The sequence below is a fragment of the Jatropha curcas genome, chromosome 7 (assembly GCF_041381405.1).
Source record: "Jatropha curcas cultivar XTBG-Jc1 chromosome 7, XTBG_Jcur_1.0, whole genome shotgun sequence".
Taxonomy (NCBI): Eukaryota; Viridiplantae; Streptophyta; class Magnoliopsida; order Malpighiales; family Euphorbiaceae; genus Jatropha; species Jatropha curcas.
In genome coordinates this window covers 28922661-28942922 of record NC_143157.1, presented here as the reverse complement: position 1 = coordinate 28942922, position 20262 = coordinate 28922661, and the positions used below count along the sequence as shown (strand labels likewise).

The 20262-nt window shown below is 33.2% G+C and overlaps 5 protein-coding genes across 11 annotated transcripts; 3 read left to right on the top strand and 2 right to left on the bottom strand.

Moving 5' to 3' along the window:
• The first annotated feature begins 89 nt into the window (after nucleotides 1–89).
• On the top strand, nucleotides 90–4059 carry LOC105631818 (lipase-like). Of its 2 annotated transcripts, none has more exons than XM_020678441.3 (11): nucleotides 90–381; nucleotides 450–522; nucleotides 1349–1434; nucleotides 1585–1650; nucleotides 1758–1805; nucleotides 1958–2025; nucleotides 2196–2268; nucleotides 2359–2520; nucleotides 2688–2882; nucleotides 3264–3352; nucleotides 3568–4059. In XM_020678441.3, the coding sequence occupies exons 1-11, from the start codon at nucleotides 226–228 to the stop codon at nucleotides 3779–3781; spliced, it is 1230 nt and encodes a 409-aa protein (XP_020534100.1). In that variant the 5' UTR covers nucleotides 90–225; the 3' UTR covers nucleotides 3782–4059.
• Nucleotides 4060–4389: 330 nt separating this feature from the next.
• On the bottom strand, nucleotides 4390–5960 carry LOC110009273 (kinase-like protein). 4 transcript variants are annotated; one of them, XM_037639715.2, is made up of 3 exons: nucleotides 5248–5960; nucleotides 5060–5184; nucleotides 4390–4978 (listed from the first exon to the last, which is right to left on the bottom strand). In XM_037639715.2, the coding sequence occupies exons 1-3, from the start codon at nucleotides 5729–5731 to the stop codon at nucleotides 4955–4957; spliced, it is 633 nt and encodes a 210-aa protein (XP_037495643.1). In that variant the 5' UTR covers nucleotides 5732–5960; the 3' UTR covers nucleotides 4390–4954. The 4 variants fall into 4 exon arrangements, with proteins under 4 accessions (XP_037495643.1, XP_037495641.1, XP_020534222.1 ...); XM_037639713.2 differs by having other exon boundaries at nucleotides 4390–4964; nucleotides 5248–5957; XM_020678563.3 differs by having other exon boundaries at nucleotides 5060–5169; nucleotides 5248–5954.
• A 1658-nt stretch (nucleotides 5961–7618) lies between these two features.
• LOC105631819 (CHY-type/CTCHY-type/RING-type Zinc finger protein) lies at nucleotides 7619–11061 on the top strand. Its single transcript, XM_012214006.4, has 12 exons — nucleotides 7619–7991; nucleotides 8105–8192; nucleotides 8479–8535; nucleotides 8675–8707; nucleotides 8797–8874; nucleotides 9100–9143; nucleotides 9250–9290; nucleotides 9527–9609; nucleotides 9691–9782; nucleotides 9867–9936; nucleotides 10105–10146; nucleotides 10576–11061. Exons 1-12 carry the CDS (start codon nucleotides 7936–7938, stop codon nucleotides 10699–10701), a joined length of 810 nt encoding a protein of 269 aa, XP_012069396.1. The 5' UTR covers nucleotides 7619–7935; the 3' UTR covers nucleotides 10702–11061.
• A 766-nt stretch (nucleotides 11062–11827) lies between these two features.
• LOC105631820 (adenylyl cyclase) lies at nucleotides 11828–16254 on the top strand. 3 transcript variants are annotated; one of them, XM_037639716.2, is made up of 11 exons: nucleotides 11828–12179; nucleotides 12383–12478; nucleotides 12568–12722; nucleotides 12835–12928; nucleotides 13138–13208; nucleotides 13304–13410; nucleotides 14036–14157; nucleotides 14868–14947; nucleotides 15068–15127; nucleotides 15542–15646; nucleotides 15760–16254. In XM_037639716.2, the coding sequence occupies exons 1-11, from the start codon at nucleotides 12002–12004 to the stop codon at nucleotides 15859–15861; spliced, it is 1170 nt and encodes a 389-aa protein (XP_037495644.1). In that variant the 5' UTR covers nucleotides 11828–12001; the 3' UTR covers nucleotides 15862–16254. The 3 variants fall into 3 exon arrangements, with proteins under 3 accessions (XP_037495644.1, XP_020534219.1, XP_012069397.1); XM_020678560.3 differs by having other exon boundaries at nucleotides 11829–12179; nucleotides 14859–14947; nucleotides 15764–16254; XM_012214007.4 differs by having other exon boundaries at nucleotides 11830–12179; nucleotides 14859–14947.
• Nucleotides 16255–16501: 247 nt separating this feature from the next.
• On the bottom strand, nucleotides 16502–17556 carry LOC105631822 (CASP-like protein 1E1). The gene is made up of 2 exons (XM_012214009.4): nucleotides 17105–17556; nucleotides 16502–16965 (listed from the first exon to the last, which is right to left on the bottom strand). Exons 1-2 carry the CDS (start codon nucleotides 17326–17328, stop codon nucleotides 16635–16637), a joined length of 555 nt encoding a protein of 184 aa, XP_012069399.1. The 5' UTR covers nucleotides 17329–17556; the 3' UTR covers nucleotides 16502–16634.
• Between the last annotated feature and the right edge of the window lie 2706 nt (nucleotides 17557–20262).

Here is a 20262-nt window from a genome sequence, read left to right as displayed (position 1 = left end):
GTTACAGCAAGGAAAGACTCACTTTACAACAATACCCTCACAAAACGGTTCAGATGCCTATTAAAACAGGAGGGCTGTGCAGGTAAGAAATATAAAGCCAGCAAACGCAATTTTATTTTCTTTCCAGTTTCTAATTTCTACTTCCCTTACTCCACGTTTCCTTTTCATATCAATTATTTCCCTCTCCTTTATCATCATGTCAATGTAGTCTATCCAACGACCTGTATGTGTTTATATACAGCAGGACTTGAAAGGGACAGTTGCAAATCAATCGGTGCTGTACAGCCGCCGGAGGGAAAACCAACTCGTGCCTCATATCGGAGTTGTGAGATCTGTGGCCTTACCGCAGCAGATTCACTTCGGTATCATTACATAAGTTTTGTAAGTTTTTAGATTGAAATTTGCTTTAATTTGTGTAATTAATTGATGTTGTTGGTTCGCTGATGCAGAATATGCGGCACGGAAGGCGTTTGATATTAGCAATTCTTTTTGTTTGTCTATTTGGATTCTCCTGTTCAAGAGGTGATTTTTCATAATTTTTCATTAATTACAAAAAAATTATCATTATTCTTGTGAGTTAGTTGTGTAGGGTTTAGCTTAAGAAATATGATTTCGAGTAATTTCTTGAATGAGCTAAATATTGCTAACTGGAAAAAAAATTTATATTTTCACTCTTAATCTGAGGATTGAATGCTTTTTGCTATGAATTTTTTGTTTAGCTTTGATGGAGGGAACAGGGTTTTTGTAATTAAAGAGATTGGTATAATTGTGTATTTTTGGCATGGGGCACTGGTATTTGCAACTTGAAAAGTGAAAAAAAAAAAGTTAGGCTTTTTTTTTCTTCTTTCCCCCAGTAAGCTGAGTAAGTTGAGGAAGGAAATGTGATGATTGGAAGTTAAATTTTGTTGCTCAATATACAGATCTTCCCTTTTTCCTGTTTTAGGAAAGTGATGTTGCATATTTATTATGTCTTTTTTACATGAATGCTTGTATGTAATTTCTGTCAATGTAAGATAACATGTATTTGTGTTGTAGGAGAATGAGGTTGTGGACAGTTTAACATATATTCATAGTATGAAATGTTATAATACAATACCAACAACTAATAGCTGGAGACGGCTATATGAATCCTTTATTTTCAATATCCATTGTGATCAAGTTAATAGCAATGCAAAGCAAAGTGTGAGTTGGAAAAAATTTTGAAATACTTTTTGTAGACAAAAGTATAAAATCATGTGATATATTGATAAATAGAACAAAGTACAAGATAGGCAAGACCAATTAACTGGGTTTTGCTATATGAAATTCTATAATAAATTTTAAAAAGTTTTGATTCTCTCTACTGCAGAACTCAAGGTCAAAACCAAGCGTATAGATCATCGTCCCATTTACAATCATACCCTTGCTACAATATTAGTGGAATATGCTTCTGCAGTAAGTTCCTTACAGCACCGAATTTGAAACCATGTATTGGGATATGTTCTCTTATTCCTATGCCATTATATCATTCCTGCTGCATAACTTTTAATTGTGGAAAGGTTCAATAAAACTTTTCTGGTGATGGAACAAGCTTTTAACTTGCAGGTTTATATGTCAGATTTGACAGAATTGTTTTCTTGGACATGCTCAAGATGTGATGACTTAACAAAGGTACTCGGGATGATCTAATGTTAATTTTCTCGATTATCTGGCGCAGTTAGGTACTTCAATATTTATCTTAGCTGGGTTGACATGCTTTTGAGATTTGAATGAAACAGGGATTTGAGATAATAGAGCTGATTGTTGACATTCAGCACTGCTTACAGGTGCATTTTCGTTGGCTCTTATGCAAATTAATTTACACTGTGTGAACCTTTGCTTTCTCTTACTAACACACACCCGCCACTCGCGTGCGTTTGTTCACACACACACACATATAAATTCCATGTACTGACATCATTTTGGCTATCTCTAACAGTCATTTGTTGGTGTGGCCAAGAATCTTAATGCTATAGTTATTGCATTTCGAGGAACTCAGGAACACAGGTAGGCATTTCACGTTCTGGTGCTTGTTGTTTTATGCAAGTTTATGGGCATGGACTGATATAGCAGAACAGATAATAGTTTTAGTCTACCTTCTCATGAAATTAGACTAATGTGGAGATTATATTATGCCTGGTTCATTGCTTCCTAATGGATTCACTGCATTTCTGCAGCATACAGAATTGGGTTGAAGACTTATTCTGGAAACAACTTGATCTAAACTACCCTGGCATGCCTGATGCAATGGTGTGTATTGCAGAAAAGTTTTTCTGAAAGGACAATTAGTTCTGGTTTTCAGTGAATACTTATAATCCTTTCTCCATTGCACTGTTTCAGGTGCACCATGGATTTTATTCTGCTTATCATAATACAACATTACGCCCTGGAATTCTAAATGCTGTCAAAAGAGCAAAGGATTATTATGGAGATCTTGACATCATGGTGACAGGGCATTCAATGGGAGGGGCTATGGCTTCCTTTTGTGGACTTGATCTAACAGTAATCACAATGAACCTATTCTTGATACAGTTGAAATCATGTTTATATTTAGTTTGTGGCCCTTCTAGATTATTGGGATTTTCGTCCATAATATATTATAACTTATTCTGCAACCCTACTTTTTGATGAACAGAAGTTGTATTAAATGAATATTTGTTTATTCTCAGGTTAACCATGAAGCCAAGAATGTTCTGGTTATGACCTTTGGACAACCTCGCATTGGCAATGCTGTCTTTGCATCTTACTATAGCCGACTCGTGCCAAACAGTATCCGCATCACAAATAACCATGATATTGTACCTCATTTGCCTCCATACTATAGTTATTTCCCTCAAAAGACATACCACCATTTCCCAAGAGAGGTAAATTTTCCATATTTAGGTGATCAATGACTCTTGATATTGGTACTTATGCATCTGAATTTTGGAATTAAAATAAGATATTCAGTTTTTGCTACTGCAATGTCTTTTTTGAACTTGCTAATTACTTCAAATTTTGTAAGTACCACACATGGGGATAATTTTATCCTGGTGAATGTTTGCCATTTGTTATGACAAAATGGATGATGGTTATTAATAATGGGCCTCGTGGGTAATGCATATGTTGACAATATTCTCCTTCAATAACTTGGCATATCTTATTCTCTTGAGTATTTTGGGAACCACTTCTATCCAACCATGAAGTCTTTATTGTCTTTTTTTTTCAATTCTATAAAATAGTGAGAGCTTCGTCTTCAATTTCAGGTGTGGCTGTATAGCATTGGATTGGGAAGTCTGGTCTATAATGTGGAGAAGGTCTGTGATGGTTCTGGTGAAGACCCAGCTTGTAGCAGGTGAGTCTTTCCTTTTTGCATGTTTTTGTGACAAAGCACCTAACTAATTTAAATTTCAGATGATATTCAGGTGATGTGGATAGCAATAAATTCTTAAAAATGCACATTTGAATGCTTAAAGTTATTAACACCTAGCCCTAGAAGACAAGGCTTTTAGAACTATTTACTATGCCTGATACTGGGACCAATAGATAAATCTCTTGTGCATTTTGCAGGTCAGTAAGTGGAACCAGCATTTCAGATCATTTAAATTATTATGGCATTGATTTAATGGGAGAAACATGGAGATCTTGTGGGATTGTGATGGATTCTTTTGTGAAGGAATATGGCAAAACAGATCTGGATGGAAATTTTGCTTTATCCAGAAATCCTGCGACTCCTATTCTGAAACTGAAAACAGAGGTGGATGATGGAGGTAACCGTGTTTAGAACATTAGTCAGGATCAGGATTGATTTCTGATGTGGATTTTCTTACCAACCAGAGATAATATTCTTTATCTGTTTGGAGTTCATCTGGGAAGATTTAGCTTGTGAATACTGTTGTAAGCCTGGTTGGAGAGGGAAAATTGTGTACAGAAGTTAACATGTACAGTTTCAACTTTGTAATATCTTAAAATAATACCCTATTGTTGAAACCATCTCTAAGTTGGAAATTACACATGTATTCTGTTGTAAGTTCTGAAATATGAGTTGGTTGGGTGTGATCATTTCATTGGTGCTTTTGGACTTGCAATTGATGAATTGATTCTCAAATCTGACATACTGATTCCAAATGGCAGAATTCTTTAATCAAATAAGTATAACGTTCGTTTTAGGTCTTCTTTCCCTGTTCTGAAATAGTACATTACCAAACTTTTCTATGTTATTTCATAATCGATTGAAAATGGAAGTAATAGTAGAGATCTGTTAGAATTGAAGGTGGTCAAAGTTCCTGATTTTAGTTGAAAAAGGGAATGGAAAGGATGAAAAAAATGACAAGGCTAGAATAAAATTTTAGTTCTAACCTCCAAGCAATATACTAATTACTCTGCTTGGGCTAAATCAAATTCAGTAAATAATTTATTGATACAAGGAAATGTTTTGATTGGCTAAGCAAGCAATTAACTTGATAAACAAAGGTGGTATCACATGACTTGACAAGCTTCATTTTATTTAAGTAGTTCCTTCAAGTTGCCTTCAGATCCTGGCTTGGTGAAACTGCCAATGGAGGTCCATTCTCGGACAATGTGTTTTACTGGTTTTAATTTTGTGTTTCTTATTCGTTCTTCTTCTGTTACAATAGATATTATAACTATCAAAGAGCAAAAAGGATCTGCTTCATTATGTTACAGTTTCGAATTATGTTTCCTGCATTTGATTGTTGACCCACTCGTATTATAAACTTGAACTGTTAAGCCATGAAAATAGCTTGCCTATTGCACTGTAATGGCTGTGGATTATAATTCGCCCGTTACAAACAGATGATAATAAAATCAATGATTCAGTTTGATAATCAAGCAATTAACTTGATAAACAAGGGTAATTAGTGATATAACAAGAACAAGCTTTCTTTTATTTAAATAGTTCCTTTAAGCTGCCTTCCGATCCTTGCTTGGTGAACTGTCAATGCCTCCTGCATAAAGAATACTACTTTTCAAATTTATTTTCTTTTTTACACAGAGAACAATTACAGTAGATTTAAATAGATAACAGATAGAAAAAAGTTACCTCACGAGTCATATGTTGTACAGCAGGGATTGCAACTTCTGCTTCAATACTTATACCTGCAGCTTTTGCTTCCTTGTCCATATCCTCTTCCTTCACAGTTGCAGAAGATTCTGTCCATAAATAAACTAATCAAGCTTAGGTAAACCATCTTTAAAAATAAAATTCCAAAGAAAGTTATATTTACAAACCGTTTTGAGTTTCTTGTACCAATTTGTCCTCCACTACATCATCTAATTTAACAGAATCATTGAAAAAGCTTTCTTTGCCAGATTCAACCCGGGGAGAGAAAAATTCAGACTTTCCTTCTGATGCAGAAGACCCATCAACATCTTCTTCTCTTCTTGATGAAAAAAATCGATTTGGCGATTCTTTAGAAATCAATCTTCCTGTTTCTTGATTTTCTTCAATAATACCACCATATTCTTTCTTTATTTCTTTTCCTCCTTTCAATTCTTTATTTTCAGTTATTTCCTTTTCTTCTGCAACTGCACTTACATTACCATCATTCCTTATGCATTTGCTTTCTTCTCGTTTAACCACCACCGATGAACCTTCCTTGCCTGTCCCATTGACAGTTGTAATGTCTTTGCTTCTACGGCTTCCGGCATTGGATTTTTCACGGGTTATGGTGTTTTCTACGGCAACAGCATGTTTGGATTCTCCACAACCCATTTTCTGTCAATGATATTGGAAGGGAAGAGTTAAGGACAATGGGAATACTCTCTCCCTAATTTCCCTTTCTTACTGAGGGAGAGAGATAAGAGATCATTAATTGCTGCCTGTGTGTTTTATAATTCTGGTTTGGTTTTGGAAGACAGAGTTTCATTGGTGTAATTTGGTGTGTACAGTTTTTTCTGTTGTGTTTTGGAGGTTGAGATGAATCTATTGGCATTTGGCAGCTTAATATATACATGAAGGTTTATTTTTAGGCATTATATTCGACTTGTTTTAGTCTTGTGTTTTATTGTATTGTAATGGTAATGGGCCAAACTTGGCCCGTTACAAAATCTACAACCCACAAAATCTGGCTCTGACCCAGGCCCAGGCCCATTTAGATCTTTAGTTTTCTTTTTGGTCCGTAATGCATGAAACTAACATTTAAAAAAAAAGGGCAACTTGCAGTTTGGGCAGATGCAAATCTACCATTGCATGAAACTCTAGGCATGAACATTAACTGATCCTTTCTTATAGACGCATCCATCCACACTTGGTGACGTCACATTAATGAACCTTTTTCATTATTTCATATACTAATATAATAGAATAATATTTTTAGAACTCCATATTTATTTTTTAATCCAAGAATTCATGGACCATAAGTGGATTGAATAGAGAATTTAAAAAATAAAATAAAATAAAATACATGTTAAATTAGACTAAAATCAATTTGTATGGAAGTTTGGTCAAAATTGATTGAGGGATTTTAATTTTAAATCAAACCAAAATTGAAGGGTCATGTCTAATTTTTAACTTTTACCTAGAATAATTCAAAATCAAATTAAACTTGATTTTGATAAAAAGAAAACATAAAAATAAAAAATTATTTTGTTGAAATTATACCAAAACCGAAATTTGTGTTGAAATTGATGGGTTGACAATCTATGCGAAGCCATAATAATTGATTTAATTTTAGTTCGAGTTTAAGTTTTATTGATTTAAAACTATTTAGGATGTGATCGACAATAGCTTTTTAAGTAGCTGTTAGCATTTTGAAACTCTATTTTTTATAATATTTAGTAATATAGCGTTTGAATTAATTTATAGAGATTAATATAGCGTTGTGTGAAAAATTAACTTACGTAACGTTTAACGCTTAGTGTTTTTTGAAAAGTTAATCAAATAGGTAACGGTTAAACGCTATTAAAACAGTTAATAACTGTCAAAACAATTAACTTTATAGAACAAACCCTTGTTCATTAAATCCGCATCTATTAAATAAGGGAGAAAAAAAAAAGAATTTAATAGGGAAAAAGAAATTGGACAAATAGAGTATGGAATTGGGTAGCCATGAATGACTCTTGCCTAATTTGGGTATGGGAAGTTGTCATTCATGTTCATCAGTTACTTTCCACATTTTAGGCATGTGCATTAGAAAATCGAAGCTTTAAAAAGGAAATGTCGGTGGTTGCTGCAATTATTGATGTTCCACGATAAATTAAATAATCTATTTTTACATATATGTAAATTTTTTTATAATTATTCTTCTTTAAAAATTCAGTTGATATATTTTAAGACGTTCAATTAGTTTAATTAATATGATTAATTTATTCAGATACAGTCAAATAAGCTGTCTGCAAAGACAAATCAACCCCACAAGGAGAATGGATTGGTACTTACTTCTCGTTTTATTAGATACTATATTACCCCCACCTTTCCCGGGAACGAAAGGGATTCGTTTAGTCTTATAAGTGTTTGTAGAAATGCGCAAACAAGAAACAATTAGTGCTTTTTTCACATTAGTTGTACTGATCTTCTTTTTTCCAATTCGCGCATATAACGGCGCCTGTCTCTTTCCCCTCAAGTCACTTAACAGCATCTGCCACCCCACTCTCACAGTCTCACCTTATCCTCTCTCTCTCTCTCTCCTCCTAGTGGGCTTACATGCGTTGGTAAATGCCATTGGAAATTAACGACTGGTGCTTGGATTTTCTTTTTCTTTTTCTTTTTCTTTTTTTATTAATTTGTCTGCGTTAAAAAATAGAATGAGATTGTACAAATGATGGGACCTTCACTTTCACTCTTTTGAGGATTTGGACAAAGCTAACGAAAGCAACCCAATCCTTCTCAAATCAGGAAACTGCTATCTTCGCCTTAAGCCTTCCTTGTTCTACGTTCCCTCCGCAAATCTATCAATTTGCCATTTCTCTCCTAAATTAATGGAAGGCACAGCCCCATCCAATGGACGTCTTGATTTTGGGAAGATGGGTTATGGGTAAAAACTTTTCTTTTTTTTTTTTTTTTCCCTTCTTTTCTTTCTCTGCTTCCTCTGTTTCTCTTTTCCTTTCTTCAATTATTGATATCGTATTTACTTTCTATTTCTTTTAGGTGCAAGCATTACAGGAGAAGATGCATGATTCGAGCTCCATGCTGCAACGAGATCTTCTCTTGTCGCCATTGTCACAACGAAGCTGCGGTATTATTTATTTATTTTAGTTTGATTTCTCTCCTACCCTTCTTGATCTGGGTGATCTTTATTTCCTCTTGTTTTTTTAATTGGACCTTTTCGAGCTCCTTTCCTGCGTTTTGCTTTTTATTTAGTTCCCTAAATTGGTCTTGGCTTTTGCTATAATTCCTTAATTACTAGATCATGTTGTGCCGTATTCTTTGTCCCTTCTTGTCTTTCTATGTTAAAACACATATAAAGTGAATCTTTTTCTGATATTTGTTCGTGCTATATTCCCTTTGTTTTATTTCATCAGAGCATGTTGAAGAACATAAGTGACCGGCACGAGCTCAATCGACATGATGTCAAGCAAGTGTGTTAATCTGTGATTCCTTCTCTTCAATTATATTAATTGTTGTTCAATATGTATTTATTTTTCGAAGTTCTCCTTAAATTATTGGATTTTGAATCAGCAGTGATGAGACAAATGGGGTTTGTATTGATGTTTTCAGGTCATATGTTCTGTTTGTGACACAGAGCAGCCGGTATGCTTTCACATTTCCACTGTAAAGCTTCTTGTCTTGATTTTCGATCTCCTTTTTGTAACTAAAAATCAAATTCACTTATATGCCAGGTTGCTCAAGTTTGTACGAACTGTGGTGTCAATATGGGGGAATATTTCTGCGGACTCTGCAAATTCTATGACGATGATGTAAACTTACCTTCTGAAATTGAATTATTAATTTTGATGTACTGAAAAAATGAAATCTTTCTTTTGCCTTTTGTAATATTTGCTCTGTTACTTATATTTAATCTCTTCTACATTAGAATTACTTGAATGTAATGTTTATGATCCATAGTTAATATTAATATATATATATTTGAAAGAGAATAGTAAATATTAATAGTTGACTTTAGCTTTTGGTTATCTATGCAGACCGACAAAGGACAGTTCCATTGTGATGATTGTGGGATCTGTAGGTGAGTGACTTAGTTTTTGCTTACCTTTAAAAAGTTTCTTTGTCTCCTAAATATTCTTGATGAATTTGTGAGGCTAAATCCCTGCGTCTGTTGTAATTTAAAACAGAATTGGTGGTCGCGAGAACTATTTTCACTGCAAGAAGTGTGGTATGCAATAGCTGTCTTTTGCTTTGCTGTTCATGCTTCTCAATCGTATGACTTCCATTAGATTTGTGCAGCTTGCAATCAATTGCAATATGATTTTTATTTATTCCTTTTGGGGGCATTGAAGCTCTTGTTGCTAGTATATTGCTATTTTACTATAGATTTCATCCATACATGATATGCTTTTAGTTCCTTTCACCAGAATATCCAGCATACTAACAATGTTTAATAATGTGCAGGTTCTTGTTATGCAATCAGCCTACGTGGTAATCATTCATGTGTGGAGAACTCTATGCGCCACCACTGCCCAATATGTTATGAGGTCTTTATTATGATTGATTATTGAGTGGACAATTAAAACTTTTTGTGATGTAATGACACCTCCTACAATGTACTTCTGCAGTACTTATTTGACTCACTAAAAGACACTTCTGTGATGAAATGTGGGCACACAATGCATTTCGAATGTTATGTTGAGATGATAAACCGTGACAAGTGAGCTCCCATAAGTTCTTTACTTTTGCTTTTAGGCTTTGAAAGTCGAAATTTGGCTTTGACTTATATTGTATCATCGTCCAGATATTGTTGTCCCATATGCTCCAAATCAGTGATTGACATGTCTAAAACATGGAAGAGAATAGACGAAGAGGTAGGCTTATTAACTAAAGCTCACTAGATAATGGATGCTTGCCATATGAAACTTTCAATAATTTGCATGTTCTGTATTTTTTTATTTTTTTTGTTCATTGAAATTATCCAATTGACAATTCTACATTAATAGTAACATAATTCTTATTGTTGTCTATCATATTCTCAGATAGAAGCAACCATCATGCCTGAGGATTATCGCTACAAGAAGGTGCTTATCTCCGTCCTTCTTAACCTGGTTTACATATCTATTCCAGTTATTTGAGCATAATGTTTATTTTGGCGCGCTAGATGATGTGCTACCAAGATTTAATGTGATTTTGGTGATAATGTTTATTCTATGCATCAATATGACATAAAGGGGATAAAAAGAGGATTATTTTGTATTAAGGGTGGGATTATACATTAAAGATAAGTATGCAATTAAAAGAACAAAAGAAAAAAAAAAAAAAAGAACTGTCTAGTAATATCATTATATCCATCACTTGTTGGTTTTGTACTTCTGCTTGAGTAAAACCTGATATGGAGATTTAGCAGATGCCCTGTCATATGTCTTCTATGTCTGAATCAAGAAGCATAATTAGTCTTTTCAGGTAACTTCCTCTTGAAAAATCTCTAAAAAGCAAAGGGCTATTTGCAGGTTTGGATCCTATGTAATGACTGTAATGACACAACTGAAGTCTACTTCCACATAATTGGGCAGAAATGTACCCACTGCAAATCATACAATACTCGCACGATTGCACCTCCTGTTCTTCCTCAATGAGAGAGTTATGGTTCTGGGACAATATCCAGCCATATGAGAATATTGAAAGCTTGGCATCCTGAGTATAAAACAGAGAGGGTACATTTTATTGCAGCTCAAGCATTTTCAATGATTATTACTTATTAATCGATTCTGTACCATTACTATATGATTATACTGTAGCAATTGCATTTGTGCCTCAGAAACCTTCCCTGAGGCTATTCTTGCCACAATTTATAGGTTAAAACCCAGTTTTTTGTTTCAAAAAGGAAAAAAGTTCTCTGGGTTGATGTAAACATTACATACACAGCTATCCATAGGAATGTTATTTCCTTGTTATGGACTCCAATGATTCTGTTATCAAAAGATTGTATTGAATAACTTGTTGGCTGTCTTATTTTCTGATATTCACTTAGGGTTTGTTTGTTTCTGAAAAAATAAGTTGGAAAATATTGTTTGGGGCATTAAAAGAAAATAATTTAACAGCAAAGAGATCAAAGGAAAATAAGTTAAAAGACGGGGGAAAACAACTTCTTGTTTTTGGATTGGAAAACATTTTCCATAAGTCATGTGATTTCTAAACGTGGAGTACATCATATACAAACATTTATAAAATATGTGTAAACCGGGTCTATGACCTTATCTATATATTAAACTAATGAAGATACAATTTTTTTTTTTTCAAACATTGAAAAAATAATATATTTTCTGAAAATATTTTTTAAAAATTTTCCATGAAATAAAGGGAGTCCAGTAAAATGGTGTTCATGGATGGAGATCTTTAAGCTAAAAACCTAAAATGACGTTGACAAAAATTAATGAATTATGCCCTATTCTAATCGTCGTTCGTCTTCGTTTTATGCCTGAGGTTTTGGATAACAAAAAACGAGGAATTCGTCTCTTGGTGAACGAAACTATTTCTTAAGTAGTTGTTTTGTCGTTCAACAAAAAGGTAATTGCCGTCATTTGAAAATGATCAGTCGTTTGGTTTTCGTTGAATGGTCGCTTTTGCCAAAAAAACTACGATTCTTGAATCTGTGACTATGCCTAAAATAGCCCTTTTGTCGTTCGGTAGTCGGCCAACCGAAGAATGCGGACCGTTAAGAGAAGCCCATCAAAAGACACGCACCCAAGTGGGATAATTAGTAAAAAATTTAAACAACAGCGGTGAGGTGGAAATTTGGAAATTGGCAAACGCAAGTGCAGGGAGTAACGGTGGGCCGCCATTCTACGTTACACCCTCCTTTCTCCCCTTCCTAAACCCTGACCAGTTTCGGTTACCGGCCGATTACGTTCAGTGATAACTCTGCTATTCAAAGCTATGCAAGTCCTCTCAAACGCGCGTCGACTCGCTAGAGTTTTGAACCTTCAGGTTCTCCTCAACTCAGCGGTGGATCACAAATTGCTACTCTCCAAGGTTCAAATCGGCCTTTCTCAAACTCATCATCGATGGCGAACCAGCAACTCTGTAACTTCCCGTTCGTTCCACTTCTTTTATGGTACTCGAAAACAATTGCTTTTTCCTCATTTGCTATTTGGTGCTTTGTTTGTTTGCTGAGAAATTTAGGGAAACAAGAGAAAAGAGTAAATAAAATGGATGGAAAATGTTAAATTAAGCTGAATAGTTAAGTAATTCATGAGATTTTTTTCCAGTGAATTATTTTGTGTTTAAATATACTGAATTTAACATGTATTTTTCAAGACAATTATTTGCAAACGGCTCCTCAATCAATGTGCTCAAGCACAGGAAAAGCACCATTTTCTACTGAAGCTGCTAGTGATGAGAGCAATCCAACAGGTTCTTGTTGTATTGTGCAGTAATTTTTCCCCTTTTCTTAGAAAAAAGAGTCCCAATTGGTGATAGATGCTTTTTCTTGTTTAATGCAGAGGCTGTGAAGGAGCTTTATGATAAAATTCTTGAATCTGTAAATGTTAAACGTTCAATGGCTCCAAATGCTTGGTTATGGTCATTGCTAGAAAACTGTAAAAATCATGAGGATATTAAGCTTCTATTCAACACTTTAGAGAATCTCCGAAGATTTGTTAGTATCTCATAGCTTTTTACATTATTGTGCTTTTCCTCCTTAGCAACTTACTATTAATGAGTTTAATGCTGGTGCTTCGAAGTTTGAATACTCTGGCTTTATTATGCAGCGGCTGTCAAATCTTCGTATACACTCCAATTTTAATTGCCATCTTTGTCGTGAAGTTACAAAAGCATGTACTCGAGCCGGGGCCATTGACTTTGGTGTGTATTTGTGAAAACACATTCGCCATTCTTTCTTTTTATTTAAACTATTGAATTGGCTTTAATTATTTTATGCAAACAATCAAGAAATATCTGGCAAAAGTGCTGGTGCTGTGTTTTATGGTGTTTGGACTTCTGCACTTACAAAGAATTTTTGATAAAGCAATGTGTAGTGTGTAGTTATATGAAATTATGTTTTTAAAATGCAGGAAAGAAGGCCCTGTGGAAGCATAATGTGTATGGATTGACCCCTAACATTGGATCTGCCAACCATTTGCTGGTATATGATGCTTTGATTCTTCAACTAGGTTATGGATTTTCTAGTGCTTTGTATTTTTGTAAATATTAAATGCTTGCTGTAAGTGGAATTTGCAGTCATATGCTATGGAACGCAATGATGTAAATTTCATGATTGAAGTGATGAAACTTGTGAAAAAGAATAACATCCCGTTACAACCTAGTACAGCAGATATTGTTTTCAGGTACATCAACCTAGAGTTCTGATGTCTTTTATTATTCTTCTTTACTTTGCTAACAATTTTCACTGCTTGATTTCGTAACATAAGTTCTTTTAGATTTGTACTCAAATTGAACATTCTAGATTTCCTCAGGAAATTATAACGAATCGTTATATCCAGCTGAGTTGGCAACTCATAGCACCCTTGAATTTGAAATCTTTCACTGCTTCATATGTCTTGGTTATGATTTGATATGTGTAGGGTTATTGGCTGTATGGCTGTGATTGCTTTTGTAATTTTTTTTTTTTTTTTTTGGAGTATTACCTGAGCATGTATATCATCTGATTAGAAGTGATTTTATATGATGTTTTGATTCTGATACCTCAACTGGCTCAACATATCATTTAATTAGTTGGAAAGCTCTTTGGAAAAACACGACACTAGATCCAAAACTGGCTCAGTCCTTTTGAAGTCTTAGATCTTTGATCTGCATGCATACAATTGGTCTATGAAGTTCTCATATCACATAGAATCTGGATTTTCTTCAACTAAAATATTCTGTTATCAAAAGATTCTTATATTGCCTTGCGAGAAATTAGAACCACTTTGAGAATGAGTGTGATTTTAATATTGGAGTAAACATTTGCAGTATTTGTTATAATGTTGGCAATTGGGAACTGATCTCAAAGTATTCAAAGAGGTTTCTCAAGGCAGGAGTACAATTGCGAAAAACTGCTTTTGATGCATGGATGGATTTTGCTGTCAAAAGAGGTGTGTTTAAGTTCTTAATTCTCTATTTTTTTCATTATCATTTCAAGGTATATTTATGTTTGATATCCATTTTCCATCTCATAAACTGTGCCAATAATGGCTGTTGTTTGGATTAGGTTTTGAATATTGAATCCTTCTTAAAAAATTTCAGAAAGGAAATAGGTTTTAGTGGTGCTTTCTATGTTGCGTTATCTCGCATATTTCTATTGTAGATCGATTTTTTTCTGATTAATCTTGAATTGTACCCTTCTTTCTTCCCTTTATATTTGTGTCTTGCTGTTAATTGATCTGAGTCCAAGGCTGGGGAGGTTGATAGGGAGTTTCCCGTGGTCTAAGGTTTCAAGGCTTAATTCAATAAGAATAGCAGTGTCTGGATCCTGTTTACTCAAGCTCTGGACTAGAGATTTTTTTAACTTTTTTATTGAATAATTGGCCAATAATGGAGATCTATTCATCCAAACCATTTCCTTTTGTACTTTTGGTGGGAGAAACGTGCACATGCAGTCATGCCTCCACAGATGCTTATTTGTAATGTTGAAACAAAAATTAATTCAAATTGTGAGGACAATGTAACCATGTGAAAGAAAGTTTTATAGTACCTATGGACGTAATAGGTTTCACTTGAAAAGAGAACATTCTCTTATGCCTGGAACCAATTCATTTCTTTTTGTAATGTAGCATCTGAAGTTTCTCATTTATAGGTGATACAGAGTCATTATGGAGAATTGAGAAGTTGAGGTCTCAGTCAATGCCGCAGCACACCCTTGTGAGCGGGTTTTCATGTGCCAAGGTAATCAATCTTGTGTCATCCAGTTGCCTGTTATGGTCTTCATTGTAAATTGATTTGGTAAATTTATGCACTTGAGATGAGAGAATTTTTAAGTATTCAATTTGGTGGCTATTTTTACAGGGTCTTATACTGGAACATAAGATTGAGGATGCTGCTGCTGTCGTTAAAGTTCTTAGTCAGGTGCCTGTTATATTACTATCAATTGTTTATATGTAATCTATAGACTTCCCACCCAAAGCAACTCCTTATCCAGAGTATTTTAAATATTTCTTTTTTCTTTTGGAAAAGAAAGAAAAGGAGACAGGAAAAGAAAGAAAAGGAGACAGTTCAATAAATCAGTAAATTTTCTTAAATCAATTTAATCGAGTAAAAAAATTTTGAATTACCTGGTATCTACATCAAGTTTAACCAATGTCTTGGTAGCATCAGGGGAAAAACAAATATTGAAACTTGAAAGCATTGGAACAGCTGGGATGATCTGTTTATACATGTAAATTAGAATAAATGATCAGAAACATATCCATACACGTGTTCGTTTGTGAATGATATATTTCATCGAGTCCCTAAGATATGGAATCACTCTTTTGCATGCAGACTTTATCTGATGCCAAAAAGTCTGGCATCGTCGTCGAACTCGAGAAGCTAGTCAGTGAGTGGCCTTTGGATGTGGTCAAGCACCAGCCGGAGGAGAATAGGGAGGTAGGATATTTGTGAATTATTTAATGTGATTGCTTTGGAAAATGATTTCATGTTAAAATATTTGTATTTTTTTAGAATCTAAACTCACACAGTTCCTTTATGGGATTGGTCAGGCAGTAGTTGATGCATTAAAGTCCGACATACCTGCCGTGATCGGTAGTCTGTTGAACATGGGCTTAGAGGTGGATGTAAATTTGGAAAAGCTAACAATTTAAGCATAAATTCCATGTTGAAATGTCAAACCATATCAGCATGGCATTCAAAAATCCACTGGGCTCTGTGGAATCAAGGAAGAGAAGAAACGACTGTTTCAGTGTTGATCGACTATTTTGTGAGAATTAATTCAATAATCACCTTTTTGCAGAAGACAGTGTTATAGAGTCCTTAGTAACATCATTTGCTCTGTAATTGAAATATAGTGGACTACCTTTTCGATTGTTAGTCTGTCACTAAGGCAATCAGTTCTGCTGTTAAATTTTCTGCCAATCAGTTCATGTTTTATTTTTTTGAACTCGAGGATAGAATGGAGGAGCCAAATATATTTCAGATTAGCGAATTTTGATTCAAAGATTCTTACAGTTATATTGATGCGTTGCATTTTATTTCAATTTTTGATTGCTCCCACTTACATGGATTCTGGTGTTGTGTGGATCCCAATTTTATGGTGGATTAACAGAGCAGGTTCGACATATCTCTGTTTCTTGTATTTGTTTGTATAATTACGTTCCTGTTGCTGCTATGAGTGGTTTCTTGTTGTGTGATATGCTGTAAGTATTCTTTTCTTTTAAAAGCACCAAGACAGCTTAGAGCTTTAACGTGTTATTCATGGATTATAAGCAGACAATTATGTTCATCTGAAACACAACTGCAAAATTTCACCATTTTATCTCAAATCTTTTGCATAAGACGAGGAAACGAAACAAGGTAACAGACTCTAAAAGCTTCAGATATTACACAGCCAAGACAAAAGAGTTGACTTAAAAGCAGTTCATTTAGATTTCTTATGAAGGCTCAAAGCTCGAAGCATAACTAGCAAGAGAAAAGCAATGGCGGCAATAAGAGAGAGGACAATAGCAGCTACCCCTTGGTTGCAAAATCTGCCAAAAACATTGCATACTTTGTTCCATCTCACATGTGAATTCCCTTTATAACCCATTAATCCAATAGCTGTGGTTGCTCCGATGCTTGAAAATAGTAAGGCCACCATTAATAGGTCAAGAGTTATGATTATAGCCCCCATGCTTTTCTTTCCACAGAAACAGAGTAGTAGAGAGATTGCTGCATATGAGCATGCTATGGCATTTGACACCACAAAGAACCTGCCCAAATATAAAACTTTGTGTCAACTTTTTAAATGTAAAAAAGTTTTTATTACTTGAAGTGGAATGGAGGGAGTAATAACTAAATATAATTGAGTTTGGATCCAAGAAAAATGGAAAGAGGAATCAAGAAACTTACACGAAGGCAGACAAGTGATGCCACTTAGCAGTAACAGGAATGTTCAATGGTGGCAGAGAATCAACAAGTTTGATTGGGACAACTTCACTTTGCTTATTAACCCCAAGAACTATGGCAGCGGCAAGAGTAAGCACTAAGGCCACAGCTCTTAAAAACAAGAAAGTAGTAGTACTAGTAGTCCTCTCTCCTCCTCTTTCTTTAATACCTCTCTCCACACCATCCATGGCCTCGGTTTAGCTATCCTTGAAACCTACAATTTGAAAGATAGAATTGGAGAATTTGCATACAAGGGAAAGAGAAAAGAAGTAGCTTTAAATAAACATATTCAAGTAGGGGAAATGGGCAAACAAGAAATATATTTATTTTAGCAATTTTTAGGAGGGAAGTGGGATAGAGTCAAATGCATTTAAAGCAAAAGAGGTGGGCAAGTTGAAACTGATATGAAACAATAACAGAAATCATCCTAATAAAATGCAGCCATTTTGGAAGTAACTTACCACTCCCCAAAGGGCACCATATACCCATCAATTTTAGGACACATATGTCATAAAAATAGAACAGATGTGAACTTGTTGGGCCATAAATGCTTATTGGCTTTATGTCATCTTTTCCTTTTCTTAATGGTAAAAGCTTTAGTTGATTTTATTTCGAGAGAACTTAGAGACTGTACATTTTGGAGGGTTGGACAAAAAGTGAGGCAGCTTTGAATGCTTTTAGATCTTTCAAACTTCAAAGTCAGGAGAGTATCTAGAACTTGAATACTTTTGCTTGTGTGGCTTTGTTCATCGTCTTTGTTCCTATTCTATAATTGGTCAAACTTCAACAACAGATTATAGATAGGATCCTCTAATCCTATCCAGACACTCAATTTGATTTTGCAGTTCTTGTTTTTTCCTCTTTCTGCCTTTCACACATACTACATTTCTTCTTCCCCTTATAGTTGAAATCAAATAGCAGTTCTCTTCTTTTTTTTTTCTTTTTCTTTTTTTTTTTTTTTTTTTTTTTTTTTTTAATTTTAAGGCTTATGAATGTTCTTATATGAAATGACCTCTCTAGCCCTAGATTACAATTTAAAGTTAAAATGCAAAACCACTCTGCTTCTTTAGATATATACCCACACTCTTACTTATTGATCAACCTGTCGACTGTTGGCAGTTGGCCAACTTCTAATCTAAGCAATAAATTTATTTATACATTTTTTATTTTTTATTACATATTATTTCAAAATCTACTCCTTTAATTATTAATTAGAGTATAATGAATAAAGTAAAATAAAAGTGAAAGATAGAAAATTAATATAATTAAATAAAATTAACTTATTAATCAATAAAGTGTTGCTAAAAGGGAAAAAGATTTTTTTAGATCTTATGATCCGGCGGAGATTAAAAAAATAAAGAAACTACAAAATTATTACAGTAAAATTAAATTCAAATAGAAATAGAAAATATATTTAAAAATTACATAACTAAAATTAATAATAAATAAATTGACAGATCACTTAAAATTATTTCAAGAATAAAAAAGAAAAACAACTGAGAGTGAGTGCTCGAAGTTTTCCAGCTAAGCTTGTGAAAGGACCAATGACTTGTCTAGTTCAATTTCAATTTCAATGTCATTTATATTTCCGACATTTAATAACTCCAGAGTACAAATGGTTAGGATTTTGCATAGAGAGTAAGAAATAATTAATTTTTTTTAATTATAATAAAATTAAAGATAATTTAATTAAATTATTTTTTATTTCAAAAATAAAAATAATTTGTGAAATAGTTATTATATCTAATATAAATGAGAGTAATATTGAAAAAATATCATTTATTATCCTTAAAATACTTAAAACGATTTATATTTTACGATAAAAATAATCATCAAAAATTAATTTTTATTTTGCGACAGAGAAAGTACTTTATTTTTCTAACATATCCCGTAATTTTGCTAAAATAGCATGTTGGCTAAATATTAGAGCAACTTCAATGTGATTGTGGGTTGTGGCTTATATGATATAGTAAATAGAAAATGTTAACGGTGATGTGCCTATAAGTCTATTTGTGAATATTGAATTTGAAAAAAAGGCTCTCCAATATATCATAATCAGAATAGAAATTTATGATGATGTGCATTATTTTTTTTAAATTATATCTAATTAAAATAAAAGAAAATAAGTTGAGCCTGATAAAAAAAAAATTAATAGTAAAAAAATTTAAATAGTTGAGCCGCACTGTTTAATAGATATTCTGAAAATAAAAGGTACGATTCACAATATCTACTTTTTTTTTTTACACGTCAGCTTAACAATAAATAGTAGCATTGAAAAAGATATTATTATTCAACTATCTATTTTTCTGATTCGACAATTAAATAAACCATGCCGGAGTTGCTATTAATGTCTAGCCAGCTACTATTCTTTCAGCACATTTAATGTCCTTGTTCTAATTTTCCGGAATTCTCAAACGTAGAAAATTATTATAATTCCCTAAAATTCACAAACATTTGATTTTTTTTTTTTTTTTACATGCCCGCATCCAAACCAATTGTTCATATTAATTATTTAATTAATTTCCTATTTTAGTTAAAAATTAATAAATTTTTTAGTGGTACCCTTTAAAGTTTATATATATGTTCATGTTTTTATTCTAGTAGAAAATCCAACTAGATAAGACAAAATTTAAAAATACGAAAAAGAAAAAATATCTAATTTATTATTTAATTTCAGAAAATTAAGCTTTATGAAAGAAATAACAATATGAATAATAAATCCATTTGTGAATATATAATTTCTTGAGAGTTAGTGATTATAGATTTTGACTATGAGCAAGAGAAAGATAATTATGTTAAGTGATTAGGTATTTGTCACCCACTTTCATAGAAGATAAGTTTCTATACTTCAATTATAAAATTCATTATTAAATAACAAAGTTCGATTTAATTTTCTTAAATTTCGTAAAATTATAATTTTTATAAGTAAAATAAATATAACGAACGAAAAATATATTTGACCTAGCTTAGGTTGGGCACAATTTTTGCAATAGCAGATGATATGTCCAAATATAGTCTTAGTCTTCATTTTTCTTTATATGACAAAACAATAACAATTAATTATTAATTAAATGAATGAAAATAACTATAATCGTATGTTTGATTAATTTGGTTTTTCAAAA

What these genes read in the sequence shown, in the direction of transcription:
- LOC105631818 (XM_020678441.3), top strand. Translation starts at nt 226, where the DNA reads ATGTGTTTATATACAGCAGGACTTGAAAGGGACAGTTGCAAATCAATC. An exon ending in ACATTCAGCACTGCTTACAG is followed by an intron (nt 1,806 to 1,957) that starts GTGCATTTTCGT and finishes TATCTCTAACAG; the next exon opens with TCATTTGTTGGTGTGGCCAA. An exon ending in CGAGGAACTCAGGAACACAG is followed by an intron (nt 2,026 to 2,195) that starts GTAGGCATTTCA and finishes GCATTTCTGCAG; the next exon opens with CATACAGAATTGGGTTGAAG.
- LOC110009273 (XM_037639713.2), bottom strand. Translation starts at nt 5,731, where the DNA reads ATGGGTTGTGGAGAATCCAAACATGCTGTTGCCGTAGAAAACACCATA. An exon ending in GGTACAAGAAACTCAAAACG is followed by an intron (nt 5,185 to 5,247) that starts GTTTGTAAATAT and finishes AAGCTTGATTAG; the next exon opens with TTTATTTATGGACAGAATCT. An exon ending in TACAACATATGACTCGTGAG is followed by an intron (nt 4,965 to 5,059) that starts GTAACTTTTTTC and finishes TTCTTTATGCAG; the next exon opens with GAGGCATTGACAGTTCACCA.
- LOC105631819 (XM_012214006.4), top strand. Translation starts at nt 7,936, where the DNA reads ATGGAAGGCACAGCCCCATCCAATGGACGTCTTGATTTTGGGAAGATG. An exon ending in TTTGTGACACAGAGCAGCCG is followed by an intron (nt 8,708 to 8,796) that starts GTATGCTTTCAC and finishes CTTATATGCCAG; the next exon opens with GTTGCTCAAGTTTGTACGAA. An exon ending in ACTGCCCAATATGTTATGAG is followed by an intron (nt 9,610 to 9,690) that starts GTCTTTATTATG and finishes GTACTTCTGCAG; the next exon opens with TACTTATTTGACTCACTAAA.
- LOC105631820 (XM_012214007.4), top strand. Translation starts at nt 12,002, where the DNA reads ATGCAAGTCCTCTCAAACGCGCGTCGACTCGCTAGAGTTTTGAACCTT. An exon ending in TTCGTTCCACTTCTTTTATG is followed by an intron (nt 12,180 to 12,382) that starts GTACTCGAAAAC and finishes GTATTTTTCAAG; the next exon opens with ACAATTATTTGCAAACGGCT. An exon ending in AGCCGGGGCCATTGACTTTG is followed by an intron (nt 12,929 to 13,137) that starts GTGTGTATTTGT and finishes TTTAAAATGCAG; the next exon opens with GAAAGAAGGCCCTGTGGAAG.
- LOC105631822 (XM_012214009.4), bottom strand. Translation starts at nt 17,328, where the DNA reads ATGGATGGTGTGGAGAGAGGTATTAAAGAAAGAGGAGGAGAGAGGACT. An exon ending in CATCACTTGTCTGCCTTCGT is followed by an intron (nt 16,966 to 17,104) that starts GTAAGTTTCTTG and finishes ATATTTGGGCAG; the next exon opens with GTTCTTTGTGGTGTCAAATG.